Below are 15,867 nucleotides of genomic sequence, written 5' to 3'. Positions count from 1 at the left end.
CCATTGGCATCGATGTACACACCCATTGGGATGTTTGGAGTAAAATCATCTTCTCTGTGCATGTGTGAAACATCAGCAGGATGTTTTTCTCTTTACTAACCTTCATTCACTGGTTCCTGGTCCTCCTTGGTGGAGGAGGTAGCTCTAAATGTAATGTGTGGATAAACATGCTACCCTGCCCTCTATTCTGTAGCAAAGGAACGTTAGCATAAGCTACCATTAAGCCCTTAAATTAAATAGAATAACCACCAAAAACAAAATGAAGTATTATGTGACAAAGGTCCACAGTGGGAAAAAAACAAACAAACAAAATAAACAGATACAAGTGAAGAACTGATAAAAAAAAAATAAATAAATAAAAAATGTGAGGGGCGGGCACAAAGAGTAGCTGGAGTTGAGGATGAGCGGTGGGCTTGTTTACAAATAGGCAGCTTCTTCTTCTACTAATAAAATGTTCTGGAAAACTAGAGTTTTCTCTGCATGCTTAACTGATTTATTCTGTTTAAAAGATTGGTACATGTATACACACGTCAGGATCAGATCTTTTTATTTAGAGCACATATAAACAGAGATTTTGAGCTTCTGATCAACCAAGATTTAGATCGGATTGGAGAAATTTTATGTGAGTAAGCGTAGCTATAATTTACTTAAATAGCTCATCAAAATCAGTATTTACTCCTGAATTTTAATGAAATGGTGAAAAATTATTTTCTAATGAATATCAAAATATTTAATTTCATCTGATAATGTTTTTTATTTGTATCTGTCAGGACATTTTTCAAGTGTGTTGTGGAACAAAGGGTGTTTTTTTTTTGTTTTTTTTGTTCTTCTTTAAAAGGGAGATTATAGAATGAACTAAAGCTGTGATTATTGGTGGTTAATCTGAGAATAAAGCATGCTGTCAAGATACAGGTGATCAAACTGCATGTAATTGGAGCATGAGCAAAAAAAAATCAAAGATTTGAATGTATGTTGATGAAAACTGCTTGAAAGTTTTAATCACTCAAAACAGTTGTTTTTTGTTTATGCATTTATATGTAATCATACTTTCTTGTTCAGATGATCTCCCTAAACCAAAAACAACAGAACTACTCCAGAAAGGTGTAGAGACAGTCCAGGAATATTCAGCATCAGAAGAGCGGGAGGAAGGACGACGATGGAGGCTTTTCCATATTGGAGATCAAGATCACAGAGTGGATATGAAGGCTATTGAACCGTACAAAAGAGTTATCAGTCATGGGGGTCTGTGCATTTTTTTTTAAACTCTCATACACCAATTGAAACGATTTTATTTGTTATACTCTAGATAATTTTCTTACATTTAGATTCCAAAATGGCATTAATTTACATGTTTTCTGCAGGTTATTATGGTGATGGTTTGAATGCTATAATTGTGTTTGCCGTTTGCTTCATGCCTGAGAGCAGTCAACCAAATTACAGATACATCATGGATAATTTATTCAAGTAAGAATCTCTGTAAATCACACCAAGCTCAATAAGCCAGTGTTTTAGACGAGTTGGTAATGTGTGGTTTCTGTTCCAGGTATGTCATTGGTACACTGGAACTGCTGGTTGCAGAAAATTATATGATTGTGTATTTAAATGGGGCGACGTCTAGGAAAAAGATGCCGACTGTCGGCTGGCTCAGGAAGTGCTACCAGCAGATCGATAGAAGGTAATTCAACAAGACCCTTAAAAAAAAAGCAGTTTTCCTAAAGAGAGTAAAGATCTAAGCCTTTCCTTTTTAGTCCTAATTAAGAGACTTTCTACCCTCTAAATGTTCTCTTCCTACAGGTTACGGAAAAACCTAAAGTCATTGATAATTGTCCATCCCTCCTGGTTTATTCGCACCCTGCTGGCACTCACAAAACCTTTCATAAGGTACATTTTGGGTTTATGTGTTTAGAATATTTAAATGATAACTTCAAAATCCTCGTGTTGTTGTACCCTGTATGTTTTCCTTTGCAGCTCCAAGTTTACCCAGAAAGTCAAGTATGTTTACAGCTTGACGGACCTTGCTGAACTCGTTCCAATGGAGTATGTGTCGATACCAGATTGTATCAAACAGTGAGTATTTGACACAAAAATGCTTTTAAATGCAGGTGATAAGATTGGATAAGATCTATATTGTGTTTGGCATTTGTTTTCGGTCATCTGCTTACATGTATGTATGCTAATATTGACTTTTATTTTGCAGTTCTTTCTAAAAGTGTTAATCTCTTCAACTGTCTACATTTTGTCACCTTAATAACAAGATGTTACATGTTGGCTTTGATGTTCTTTTATCCAAAGCAACTTACTATTGAAGACTTAACAATTAATTATTCTCTAAGTAGTTTTTGATAACTTTTTACTGTAGAAATAGAATATAGAGGGCATATAGGGATGTGCAGAAAGATGCAGTTGAGGGAGTGGAGTCTGGAATGAATTTTGTTCCATTGTTTAAAACAAAGATTCAATTTTGTAAATGAAAATTTGGATGAAAAAAAAAGAAATCCAGAAACGAAACTTTAAAAAACTAAAAAGTTTTTGACACCAACTTTGCTGTTTACTTAGATTTTATATTATCTCTTCACCCCTGCGGCCCCTCTCCTAAGGTGCTATGGTGCATTTCTGTTGATCTGCATGTATACTAGCAACAAGCACATTTTTATTGGTCAACGTGCGCATCAAGAGCCAGCATTTGTGTTGGACGTGAAGTCTTTGGAAAAAAATTATTCTGTAAATTGCAATTTGAAAACATGCCATTTGCATGCCATCCATAAAAAATGATCTTAAATAGAAAAGTTGAAAAAAAGGAAATTTCAAAGTCAAAAAATAAAGTTTTAAAAAATACAATTTGAAAACCACATAAAAAATATTATTTTGACTTTTTTCGTTTAATAAACTCTAAGAAAACTGCAAAGTTAACTTGCTGTAAGCTCAAAATCCTTTTTTTTGTCAATATTTCTAAAGTTTCATAAGAGGATTTTTTTTTCTATTTACAAAATCGTTATTTGTTTGCAACAATAATGGAACAAAATTCACTCCATAGTAGAGTAGAAAATATTCTCTAAAAACCTGAGTCTTCCATCGCTTCTTGAAGAAGACAACTAAAGATCTTGATGGCAGATTCTCCAATATGATCTATGCAACTCCTCCAGAGTCACCATGAGCCTCTTGGCTGCTTGTCTGATCATTGCCTTTCTTCGTTACAAGGTTCTCCCTCAATTGTCTGCAGTGTTTCTTGGTATTCATTATGTGGTTTGATCTGTGCCAAAACATATGAATAGACATGTGAAACTTTTTATTTTAATTGAGATTGAGGGTATTTTCACACCTGCCATGTTGGATCTGCTTTAAACATACCAGACTTTTTTTCCCCCTCTGGATTCTAAAACTAAAATGAAAAACCTGTTTAATTAGCTGTTCTTGACTCCCCCAATGCATTTGTAGCCGTAATACCAGCATAAGTAAGCAAAAGCAAGGTGCTGCTTTGAGGACTCCCATAGTAATTTTCCTCCATTTTTGGGTGTGTTCTCTGCTCTTAATCATTTATGTGCAATTTGAGCAACCAGCATCACACTCACTGCTTTGTTGCAAGTTGTCCACTTTTAAAACCTACAGTGTGACAGCAAACCATGTCGATGGAATAGAAACTTTGCTGTGTGGTTTTTCAGGACAGAGACAGCAGGGGGAGATGACAGAATACTCAATCCTGCCATAAACACACAGATGACCATAACACAGTCACTTAGAGCATGATTTAATGAGGTGGAATGTTACTTAGTGCTGCTTTAGGAAAGCAATTACCGGTAGTTTGATGGGATATTATTCAGAGGTTTTAAAAAAAGGACTTTAAATTCACTGGCATAACAGTTAATTTGAAAACAGAATGAAAGTCTTTATTTGCTTTCTTCCACTTAGAAATTACTCCATTCTTTGTGTTGCTCTATCATATAAAACTCACTAATACCTTGGAGTTTGCTGCATGAAAGAAGTAATAAAGTTCAACAGAATGTAATACTTTTAAAGGAGCTGTTTTTTCACAGCGAGTATAAAGTATAAGGATTGCATTTATGTTGATCAGTTGTTTATTTCCACAACCAGGTGCAATGTCACCATGTTCTGCTTCCAAAGTGTTAAATTTCAATTATTTTTTTGCTGTTCTGTCACATTCTTTGAGTCTCTTACTCGCATTTACACTACAGTGTGCCTCACACATTTGAATAAAACTATATATATATATATATATATATATATAATTTTTTTTGAAGGTTAAGGGGACAAAATAAAAAAAATATGAAACAGACATGTTAATGTATATTATGCATAGATATGGTCTTAAATGGTTAAATATGCCTTCAAATTATTACTTAAGTATTTTTTTAAATCAATCCTTTTCAAATACATTTCATTATTTTAATCTGTATTTATTTATTTTTTCCATAGTGTCTATAGCAAACTCATGAAATTCTTTAAACTGAGAAAGACGTTTTTCCATTTTTTTTGTTTTTTTTTCTTTTCCTTGTCTTTTTTTCTTTTTAAATAAAGTCATTCTTTTTTTGCTTAAATTTGAAGCCACTCCAAAAACTTGTTGCAATTCATGTAAAGCATATTGGTATAAATCCAGCTTTTATATTCCTAGTTTGGTCTCATGAGAGAACGTGAGCCAGGCTATAGTTTATTTTGCTCAAATCAGTGAAAGCTCTAACCCACCAGCCACCTGGATGCTCTGTCATAAGCTTATTAGATATAATTCACACCAAACTAGGGACTTAGAGGTTGGAAATGCTCATCCAATTTGCTGTAGATAGATTGTAATAAGCTTTTGAAGTTATTCCTAATTTTTCAGTGATGGACATTGACTGTAGACTAAAATAATCCCAAGAAGTAGTTGCCTTGCATTGCTTAGCAAGAAGCATCTGATCAGATGTCAGGGTCTTTATGGAAGCAGGTTGAAAGTTTAAATAATTTCATGAGTTTGAAATGATGAAAAATATCAGTAAAATTGATTATTTTTTTATTTAATAATAAAATGGTACATTTTATGGTGAAATTATGTTTACAATGAATAAATGAAAAATAATTATTTAATGATACATTCAATAGTACTTTTTTATTTCATTTAGCTATTCATGATTTAATTATGTATTTATTAATTTTATAAAACATTTATTTATTTCATTTTATTTTGTACCCCTGAACATTCTATAACATAAATGTGGGTATAATAGATGTAAACTAATAAACAACTTGTGGTTAATTATTAATTAATGGTTTATTAGGTTAACATTTTTTTTTTCAAATAATTGATAATGTCCTCTTAAAAGGAATTTCTCAGTGATGTAATGTTTCAGCCATCCACTAGAGGGCACAGCTGGTCATTCTCAAGCAGGTATTTTTATTGGAAGTAATGATGGAGCAGAGTTTGATCTGTAATTAACAGGTTGGTGGAGACAAGGATGCAGAATACACCATGTGGTTCTGTGAATATCAATACTTGATAAACTCCTTCAGTTATCACCTGAATAACTCCCGTTTAGCCATGCTGCATGGTTGAGCAGCATTACGTATTTGCTGTGCTCAGAAAGGGAGGATGTGATTATAGAAAATCACATGCTGGATTACACTAAAAACAGAGCTATATAACAGCTTGCATCACTTCATTAAACAAAGTAGTGATTAGTCTGCCAAAGTACAGCATAGGTCTGAGTTTCAACAAATAACTTTATGACTAAGGCTACGTTTACACCGCAGCCTGAAGTGACCCGAATCCGATTTTTTTTTTGCCCATACGTGACCTGGATCTGATCTTTTCATGACAGTCTGAACAACACAGATCTGATTTTTTCCAATCTGCCCCAGGCCACTTGGTTATGTGGTCCTGAATCCGATATGAATCTGATCTTTTCAAATGTGACCTGTGTCTGAACAGCCAGCACTCTTCTGCTTCTTGCTACGCAGAAGTGACAGGAAAAACAACAATGGTGGACGATAATGCGGAGAGTAGTATTTATGTTTAACCATCCATGTCCTCCAGTACTACCACCCATGTTTACTCCGTAAACACAGAGCACGCTTGCTTGTGACGTCATTGCATCCTCTACTGTGCATGCGGGACACTTAGGTTGTATGAATGCAGTTCACACAGGAGATCACATACAAGTCGCATATATTTGGAAATGAACAGCGACGGGAAAAAAATCCCAAAAAAAAATCGGAATTGAGCATCAAGGCCTGCAGTGTGAACGTAGCCTTAGAGATACTATATGTGATATTTGTCTGATTTTAATTTTTCAATTTGTTTTAATGTTTTCAATTTGATGTTTACTCCTGGTGGTCACATTGCTGGACATCATGTTGAGTTCTTATTTGGTGTGACTTGGCACATGAGGGGTCATTTGTAGTCATCCTTTAAGAAACAAACTGCTCCACAACTGCCCCCAGATTTGAGGGGACCGATACATTCTGACCTTTTTCATCTGTTTTTGCTGTTGGTTGTCTTCCTTTTCTCTGCTTAAACCAGTTTTCCTGCCCCTCTTAAGGTTTGACGCCGAAAAAAATAGGAAAAGCAATCAAAGGTATTTGCACTTTCACCAAGAGTCAGTCTCTGCATCCTTTTCAATAAAACTAACAGAAAGATGATCAGATAGCTTGCTGAAATGCACCAAGACACCTATTTTTTGAGCTGAACTCCTGCAAATTTCACCTGACGTGGTTTAAATTCCAATTGAATGACTGTTCACTGAGTTAAATAGGTGGCTTGTTGATTGTTTAACCAGCTAAATTCTTGACTGATCTAGCAATGTTAAGTTAGAATAAATTAGTATTTAATGATTACATTTCCTGCAAAGCTTCGTCTTCTGTTTCATTCTGGAGATGCAAATCCTCACCTAGTTTAGACCTCAATGTTAAGTAGCTCATAGGAAGGTGAATGTGTGCAGATTGTCGTGACGTTACACTTATTGGCCTATTTCTTGTAAAACAAACAACAGGTTTAGAGTTTATGCAGTGTACATTTGGTAAGTTTTTTGTTCAAGTTAGTAACAGAAGGAACTAGTTTGTCCTCGTCATTGTGGTGTCTGTGGTTGCACTATTGCACATTAACCGTGTCCTCACATGGTTGTCAGTAAGTGGCCCTCACTGAACACCCTGCTTGTTCACTCTCACAGCTTTTCGCATGACTCACTCATTTTGCACTCCTGCTCCCCACCGATGTTTTGGTAAATAGCAGAGATCTTTTGTCAGCTTTGCTTATGCACTCGGAAATGCACCGTTCATCCCTGATAAATGGTGAATGATTAATGTGTACGGATGAAATGTATAACAATATCAACTCTAAAGGACACACAGGACTGCAAGAGAAAATGTAGGTTTATTACATTTAAAAAAGTTAATGTAAAGATTTAATTATTATTTAACAATGACAGAAGCATCAATCAGTAATCTATTTCTTGACCTCATAAATGTTCTTGCATTTTCTATTGGATTAATAAAAAAATACAGAAATATTGTATATTTTTATGCATAAATCAACACTATTGTTCAATTTCTTTTTTCAACTGTTCATGAAAAAATATATGGCAGCACTCTATTTTATTTTGAAATCCTATTTGGAAAGAGGTCCAAATCTATACATTATTTGTTGGTTAGACTTTAAAGAAAATGTGTCTGTAAAATTCTGATGGATTCATTTATTTGAAAAACATTTGAAGGCACAAAATGAATTGATTTCATCGTATACACTTATCAATTAGCAGGCTGCTGGAGTTTCATTAAATCAGCCAATAGAAGCTTGATTGGTGCAGCTGTATTGCTTTAAAATTGACTAGAAATGCAAAGTTGATTTGATCACACATGGTAATAAGAAGCACGCTGTTGCCATTAAAAGGGCAATTTTCATTTTTTAAAGCAAATGAAGAGCATTAATTATACACTTTAAGTGTTGATTTTATAGCTGAAAATACACTTGAGCTTTTTGTAGCTTATTTTGTGGAGAAATTAGGATTCTTACATTCATTCTAGCTGAAAACAATTTTTATGTTAGGTTCTATGGATAAAGATCATATTTCAGGATGTTTAATTTCATAACATCCAATGTTTAGTCAGTGTGCTAAGCTGATCCTGATCATATCATACAGGCTATCCTGGTCTTACTGCTATCGCATGACTTTTTAATGTTTCTTTAGAATCGACAAGGACATGTCCGGGAAGGTGGAGACCGCTGCTGCTGCTGTTCCCGAGTGATGGCACCACACTGCAACACCAGGAGGGGAACAACTCTTTTCCATGCGTGAATGTTCTGCTCGATGTGACAGGAATTTTATCTCCCTGGAAAGTGCCTTTTTGAAGCAATGCTGCCTGTTACATTGAGACATTTTGCTGCATTTTTCTTTCCATACAAACTAACCCATGTCACTTTTCCCACCTGTTGTCTAAAGTGTTATGTTTTTTTGTCTCCTATGTAACTTCTAGCATGGCTTCTGTATCTTAGTTGTATCCTCATCTATTTAATGCACTCTGTTACAGGTGGTTTCTGCATGTTCTGCTTTATTATATTGGAATATATATATTTATATTCAAAAGGTGTCAAAGGAAAAAAATTAATATATTTTTATGAACTGATTTTTAAACTACAATTTTAGGTCTCAGGCTCACTGGGCTAGTAATGGGAAATGTTGATGGCACCTTTTTCACTGTTCACTGCTGATGTTCTGTTGAAATCCTACCTTGGGAAAATAAAGCTTTATTTTGCTGCGCCTCACTGCGTATGTGCCTTTTAGATGTTGGAGAGCCTGAATCTATTTTAATTATATATACATTTTTCAGGGACACTGCAGGATTTTAAATTTAGGCCTTAAACTTACACATTTTGTTACTAGATATTTAATTTATTCAGTTATGTCTGAATAAATTAAACATCTGCTCCTTTAATTCTTAGTTTGTATTTATTAGATTAAGCCTACTTAAACTGATTTATTTTTTTAGTCCTTTGCAACCATAGTGGTATTACATTATCCAATACTAGCTCATAGTCTATGTAATAATTTGCTTTATAACAGATTTTCATATATCGCCAAAGCCTGTTCCAATTGGTATGAGTCTTACTGCTTACAGTAAGAAGATATTGCAGATATGTTATATTAGTGTAGATGGACCTGACTCCTATGAGAGTCATGCTCAATTTATCATTCAACTTAACTGTTTCATAAATTGGATTGATAATTTTCATAAGTCTTATATTTAAATGACTTTACAGTATTTTAATTGTATAACTTGCATAAACTACGTCGATGTCTTCTTATTTCCTCAGAGAAAACCATAATGCACACCTGTTTTGATTTTTTGCCTCAAATCTAACTTGTAACAGAGAAAACATCCACAAAAATGGTATCCATGCTGATATTTATTGCTGCAAAATGCAGCAATAATTTGATATGTAGTATTTTTTTTAAATATAATTTCTTGCACAGTAATAACACAAAATGTAGACTTCATGGAAGATGAACATTTCATAGGACAAAAATGTGACAGTAAAGCAGTAAGATATCTGCACAGCTGGTAAGCTAGCTGTTTATGTATAAAGGGGGGAAAAAAGTTTATCCAGGAGATAGATGTGCAAAATAAATGATATGCCTCTCAAACTTATCCTGCTTCCTTTCAACAAAGGAAAAAGAAAAGCATTACATTCCTTTATGGTTCTACAACAGGTTTGAATTTACCAGAGAGGCCAGTGGGTCATGACCCAAAGCTTTGAAATGCAGAACTGACTCCAAACATCTGATGGAAATATCGTCAACTTCTGGGTCAAACTTATTTGCAAAGAGGTGCTGCTGTCTCAGGAGCCACAGGAGGTCTCCAGCTCCATACACACAGACAGATCTCCTGTGGGCCCCTGTGCATGGGTAGTAGGGAGCTCCTTTGCTCACGTCTCCTTCTAGGTAAGACCACTTGACTGCCCTGGAGAGAGCCTGCATGTCCGACACGTCGTATTTGCCATTAGCGGGGGCTGATCCAGGAACATGGGGCATCCTCTGCAGGGTAGCCCACATATGCTCATCCGGGCTGTACGTATCCTTCTCCCACTCTATGAAGTTCTGCACCTCTCTGTTCTGCATTATGTGTTTCACAAAGGCCCTTGAGACAATAAAGTAGGCGTTTCCTGAGAACATGGGGCTCCTGATCGGTGGTGGGCTCTTCCTCACGCCCGTCCTGACAACCGTGTTGGTGACATTGTGGTGGTACTGCCAGCGACCTTTCTTGTAGTCGTTGGTGGCTTCGGTTTCCATGCTGTTTCTCCCATTGAGGGCTTTCAGAGCTCTCACCATCTCCCTGTTGGTTTTGATTGGAAAATCTGTCCCACAAGTGTTCAGCAGGTACTTCCACTGGATATCGGAGCGTAGGAGATCTTTCATGCAATTCAGATCTGCCTGTACTCTGGACCAGGAAGCATACACAACTCTTTCTAATTTACTGCTTATGAAAACATTGGGAAAGCAGGAAACTATTTCTCTCACAGCCCTGTGAAAATCCAGAGAAGATTTCTGATCAACATGAACACAGTAGAGGTTCTGAGGAGCATAGATAGACCGCAGGAGTCTTTCAAACATCTCAATCTTTTCATGGATCACCATGGAGTACGCAATAGGAAAATTTGCCTCCTCTTCACTAAGAGGTACAGTAATGAAACCTCTTTTCTCAGTGTAAGCTACACAGTCCTTTGTCGCATTGATGTAGAAATCCTCAGATAGAGCCGTTTTCTTACTTCTGGTTGCTAGAAGCGCTTCTAGTTCAGCCATTCTGCCCTTTGTGTCTCCAGTGATGACACCTAAACAGGCAGGCAGGTCAGAGGAGAACTGCTCCAGTATAGGAAAATTAGAGGGCAGACTTCTATTAAAGTTTGTTCCCCAAAAAATTAAAGAAAGCCCCATACACACCATGAGGAAAAAGAAGGTCCTCATATAAGTCCACTTTCTCTGAAGTTTTGAGTAAGTCATCTCTTTGCTCATTAGGTGGCGGAGCAAATGAACTCTCATCAGTGAGGTTTAGGAGATAAAGGCTGTGGTACTGAATCCTCTACTTGGAGGTGTGGCAGAAATAGGTTTGACAGGAAGGTCTGGCCAACTGCATCCTTGTTGATGTTTAAATAATTGTATTGCATGAGTAAATCTCATGCTGGAAACTTCTGAGGAAGTTAAGGTGTATATTTCTAACTGTAAGGGTGTCAGAAGAGATGGTGACTTTTTCAGCTAAATCATACAAACTGTTTCACCACTGTCTAGTTTCACAAACTTTTTATTGTTAATTTACAAAAAGAATATAGACATTTACACAAATATGCAGGTAGTTTTTCAGTCACTGCTCACATTTTTTTTTAAGAGTGTGCATTATACAGATACAGGCACTTTGTAGTGTAACTTACAACTAAAACAAATGATGTTTACACACATTCCAGTGATCACTTAAAAAAAAGTTGGAGCCACACATTTGGATTTGTTGTTGACTTTTACTCATCTGCTTAGTGCCGTTATCATAAACAAGCTCAAAAATCACAGGCTGCTAATGACAGTTCTATGGGAATATTTAACCAGTCTTTGAAAAAGAAATTAACCATTGTGTTGAAATTGCTTTGTAGCCTGCCATGCACCAGGCCTTATGGGCTTAAGGTCAAAAGAAGATCTAAAAATGTAATATAGCTCTAATTAATCAATTGCAAAGCTAGTTATGTGAACAGATATCACTCGTTTAGGAGGTAGGGTTTTGTCCTGTGACCAATAGGTTGCCGGTTTGAGCACCCACTCCATCCATCTCTGCTGTGTCATTGGGTATAACCGTTCACCCAGCTTGTCTGTCTTCTGACTCACAAAATGGTCCCAGAGTCAACTGATGACTCAAACCATTGGTTGGGTAAACAAACGTTTCTACACAATCTATTATCAATTTTGTTATTGATTCTTTGGGTTCTTTTAGAACTTTAACATAAATGTTTATCATTTAGTCAATTTCTGCAGTGGACCTCAAGACCCCATCCTGGTTGATTAAGGGCCCCTACTTTGGGAATTGGTGGTGTAAAGCACTTTGGGGTTCTCGGACTTGAAGGAGAGCTGTATGGGTACAAACCATTTCCCACCCAGCTGTGTACAAATTTTGGCCATCTTGGTTAGAACATCCACTTAAATTCTAAACCGGAACCGGATCCGGAAAATCATGAATTTGTGCAGAAAATATGAGCATTGAATATGAACAAAAAGCATAGAGAGATAAAGAAAGAAAGCTCTAGCCAAAATCATAACCCTTTAGATCTATTGTGAAACTGTTGTTGCCCCACAGACCGTCCAAATGCTTTCTGGAGGAAATGTTCTTTTTTTTTAACAAGATAGACTGAGTTCTTCGGACAGAAGCAGTCAGGATGAGGTTTCAAACTTAAAACTGGGGTAACAATCTTAAAGCATCGTAGTGGTAGCATCATGCTACAGTAATGGGCGTTTTATCGTCAACAATACTGGCACATTGCCAAAGGGGAGTAGGGGAATGCAAATGAGGAAAACTATCTAAACCAACAGCAGCTACAATCAGGTATCCCTGTCCAGGAATTTTGACCCTCTGTTCTTTGCAAAATTGTTTTAACTTTACTGCTGTTTGAGAATTTAAAAGGTTTATAGGGCCCCTGTGAGGTCATGTTACAGCGTCTTCAACAGAGCTGCTATGCTTTGGATCAATGTCCAGCTGCAAAGCCCTTTAACTAACGGTCACTGATGGGCAGCCATTCTCTATCAGGTTCTTCTGCCAGAGAGTAAAATTTTTGACTCTCAAGTATGGCAGGCTGTCAAAATCGCCCAGCAGCTGTCCCCAATATGTCTGCTCATCAATATGATGTTCTGATGTTCTTTACCTGAAACACTGCTTTAGTTTGAGGATAGAGATAATTAGATGTATTCTAAATGTTTCCTTTTTTTTTTGTCACTCCACAGAATTTCTTCGCTCCGACTCTTGGGGACCACCAAGATATTTTGACAGTTGTGGATTGGAGTCAGCAGTTGTTTTAGATTTGGATGTCAGCCATGCCTGCACATTCTCCTCAGTCTCTCAGAGTTGATTTATGAACACCATCTTTAATTAAAGCAAGTAGGCCTGCCGTGTTTGAGACATTGTTTTGGGTTCCCTTATTCTCTTTTGAATGTCAATTAGCTTTGGGTGCGGCGGCTACTCCTGAGAAGGTTCTTCACTGTTTCATGTTTTCTTGTGTTTTACAGATTATGGCTATTTTCACATTTTTACTAGTGATACCCATCATATTGGAATAACGTCAGTATTGGCAGACGTTAATTATTGTTCTGGTTCCATAAGTAAAACTGGTTCCACATCAATACCTGCTAATCATTTCCTGGATGGTGCAAAGTTTAACTGAAACTGATTAAAAGCTAAGTTGCTTATTGCCAAGGTGTCATAGAGATTAGGAAATAAATATACATGGAAAATTATAGAGCACCCTTGTTTTCATCAGTTGCTTGTTCTAAAGCGGTATTGTCTGAAGGATATATTGAACACTGAAAAATATAGTTCAAATCTTTATTTCTGTGTACTGTAACATATTAAATATCAAAAACTGTTTGCCATAACATATATAATAAGGAATAGTGATGCATGTGATCATAATATCAAACAATAAAAATAATGAAACCCCAAAGCACAGTTTAAAGAGTAGTTTATAGATGGATGAAGGAGGCGAAGATTAACCCTCTCATGTTGCCCGGCAAGATCTTAACCCTGCTAAAAATGTACTAAATGCCCTAAAGTGGGAAAGTAGTTTAGTAACTGTATAATGAACTCTGCCATTTCTGAAGAGTAGACCACTCAAATAACAACCAAGAATCAGACCAGAAACTTGCTGATTCAAGGCAACGGTCTAAACGCCTCTTTCTGTCCAAACCTCACCAATTGAAAGAAGCATTAGAGCAAATTTCATCTTTAATGATTACCTTTGACCCTAAGAAGAAAAAGGTAAATTCCACTACAAATTCAAATGTGTGCATACAGATCTTATTTTTAAAAATCGTTATTTTAATTTAAAAAAGAACATTCAAAAAATCATTAAAAGCCCCAAAAATAATAGAATGATTGTATATAAACAATCTCCCATAAACGAAGTGACTTTTGAACCCAAATTTACACTGATAATCAGTCAGTAACAGTTCACCCTTACATGGCTGCATCTAAGACTGACTAACAGGGACATCTTGGTCTGTATCTGTGTCCTGCTCCAGGATGAAGCTGTAGCGCCTGTAAACGGATCCTCCTCTGCTGGTGTAAACTACGTCTACCTCATCGCCGCTGTCAGGCTCGGGCACGCCGTGGGGCATGTTGATGCTGCCGCTGCCGCTCAGTCTCTCGTAGCTCTGGTTCCAGCAAAGCCTCCTCCTGGCGTGGGCCTTGATCAAGGCAAACACAGCCAGGGCCAGGCCCGCCGCCAGCAGCAGGGTGACGGGCAAAGCAGCTGAGGTGTGCTTTAATGCTCGGGAGGACATGTTCGTGTCTGATTCCTTACCGTCTCCTGACCTAGGCTGTGGAGTCTCCACACACAGAGCTAATGAAGAGAAAAATAATTAAACTAATACAATGTTTTTATTAAATGTATCCTGAAATGCTTTAGGAGGATGGCATGTTTACCTGAGCGAGTGTCACAAACACAGCAGCTGGTTTGATTCACTGCAGCCTGGCAGCAGCGGGAGCAGCGGTTCTCTACAGCATGGAGGGCAAAGTCTCTGTGACAGGTCAGACACTGGTCAGGTCTGGGGCCAACACAATGCCTGCAGGAGCTGTCACACGGCTCACAGGTTTCCTATCAAACAGCGGCACAGATCATCGTACTTGTAAGACATTTGACAGCACAGGATATCAGTATCTTCATAACTAAAATGTAATATAAATCCCTTTATTGTACCACAATGGGAAAATTCACTCTCTGCCTTTGACCCATCTCATTGGGGAGCAGTTGGCTGCCATTGTGTGACCACCAGGGAGCAGTGTGGGGTTAAGGGTCTTGCTCAGAAACCCAGAGTGGAGGCTGTGGGGATCAAACCGGGTACTTGCAACCTTCTCAGAGCACAAGCGCACCACTCTAACTCCCTTTATAAATTAGACAATAGAGTATCAACCCCAAGGTAGTTATAACCTTTGAGGTTTTGCACACTTTTTACATTTCTCCCACTCTAGTTGTGCATTTCTGGTGCTCCTCTTAAGGGATCATGACCGTGATCTGCTTTATAGACCAATGCTCTGCTGACTCTGCATCTGACTCTAGGTCCACTGTAAAATGCACTTTCAGTTTTCAGATGAAAAGATTGAAAGGTGTTTTCTACGATTTTTCAGAGCTGCAATTTTGCCTCAGAGATTTGCTGAAGGCAGTCATTTCAATCTACAGGTAAAAGCCAGTAAATTAGAATATTTTGAAAAACTTGATTTATTTCAGTAATTGCATTCAAAAGGTGTAACTTCTACATTATATTTATTCATTGCACACAGACTGATGCATTCAAATGTTTATTTCATTTAATTTTGATGATTTGAAGTGGCAACAAATTAAAATCCAAAATTCCGTGTGTCACAAAATTAGAATATTGTGAATATTGTTAAATGGTCTCTCAGTCCAGTCCAGTTCTGAAGCCTACACAAACATGGGGAAGACTTCAAATTTGACAGCTGTCCAAAAGGCGACCATTGACACATTGCACAAGGAGGGAAAGACACAAAAGGTTATTGCTGAAGAGGCTGGCTGTTCTCAGAGCTTTGTGTCCAAACACATTAATAGAGAGGCAAAGGGAAGGAAAAACTGTGGTCAGAAAAAGTGATAGGGATCACCGCGCCCTAGTCAAGATTGTGAAAAAA

General features: G+C 37.1%; 3 protein-coding genes across 5 annotated transcripts in view; 1 reads left to right on the top strand and 2 right to left on the bottom strand.

Moving 5' to 3' along the window:
• Nucleotides 1-8,751, top strand: part of bnip2 (BCL2/adenovirus E1B 19kDa interacting protein 2) — a 15,500-nt gene extending 6,749 nt beyond the window's left edge. Inside the window, exons 6-12 of one of the 3 annotated variants that reach the window (XM_015378948.1) lie at nucleotides 1,060-1,242; nucleotides 1,362-1,464; nucleotides 1,544-1,675; nucleotides 1,795-1,881; nucleotides 1,969-2,067; nucleotides 6,528-6,563; nucleotides 8,172-8,751. In XM_015378948.1, coding sequence (XP_015234434.1) covers nucleotides 1,060-1,242; nucleotides 1,362-1,464; nucleotides 1,544-1,675; nucleotides 1,795-1,881; nucleotides 1,969-2,067; nucleotides 6,528-6,563; nucleotides 8,172-8,229 — 698 coding nt within the window. In that variant the 3' untranslated portion in view covers nucleotides 8,230-8,751. The remainder of the gene's footprint in view (nucleotides 1-1,059; nucleotides 1,243-1,361; nucleotides 1,465-1,543; nucleotides 1,676-1,794; nucleotides 1,882-1,968; nucleotides 2,068-6,527; nucleotides 6,564-8,171) is intronic. The other 2 variants (XM_015378946.1, XM_015378947.1) reach the window with 2 other exon arrangements.
• A 557-nt stretch (nucleotides 8,752-9,308) lies between these two features.
• On the bottom strand, nucleotides 9,309-10,979 carry gcnt3 (glucosaminyl (N-acetyl) transferase 3, mucin type). The gene has a single exon (XM_015378949.1). It carries the CDS (start codon nucleotides 10,977-10,979, stop codon nucleotides 9,684-9,686), a length of 1,296 nt encoding a protein of 431 aa, XP_015234435.1. The 3' UTR covers nucleotides 9,309-9,683.
• A 2,585-nt stretch (nucleotides 10,980-13,564) lies between these two features.
• Nucleotides 13,565-15,867, bottom strand: part of LOC107087374 (proprotein convertase subtilisin/kexin type 5-like) — an 11,401-nt gene continuing 9,098 nt past the window's right edge. The window contains exons 9-10 of the mRNA XM_015378917.1: nucleotides 14,650-14,821; nucleotides 13,565-14,566 (exon numbers count right to left, since the gene is read on the bottom strand). Of these exons, the coding sequence (XP_015234403.1) occupies nucleotides 14,196-14,566; nucleotides 14,650-14,821 (543 nt within the window). The 3' untranslated portion in view covers nucleotides 13,565-14,195. The remainder of the gene's footprint in view (nucleotides 14,567-14,649; nucleotides 14,822-15,867) is intronic.

This window comes from Cyprinodon variegatus, unplaced genomic scaffold (genome assembly GCF_000732505.1).
Source record: "Cyprinodon variegatus isolate N-32 unplaced genomic scaffold, C_variegatus-1.0 Scaffold182, whole genome shotgun sequence".
Lineage (NCBI taxonomy): Eukaryota > Metazoa > Chordata > Actinopteri > Cyprinodontiformes > Cyprinodontidae > Cyprinodon > Cyprinodon variegatus.
The sequence above is the reverse complement of the archived record's forward strand: the minus strand, read 5'-3'. Positions and strand labels throughout refer to the sequence as shown.

Coding starts and splice junctions, on each gene's coding strand:
- gcnt3 (XM_015378949.1), bottom strand. CDS start 10,979: ATGACTTACTCAAAACTTCAGAGAAAGTGGACTTATATGAGGACCTTC.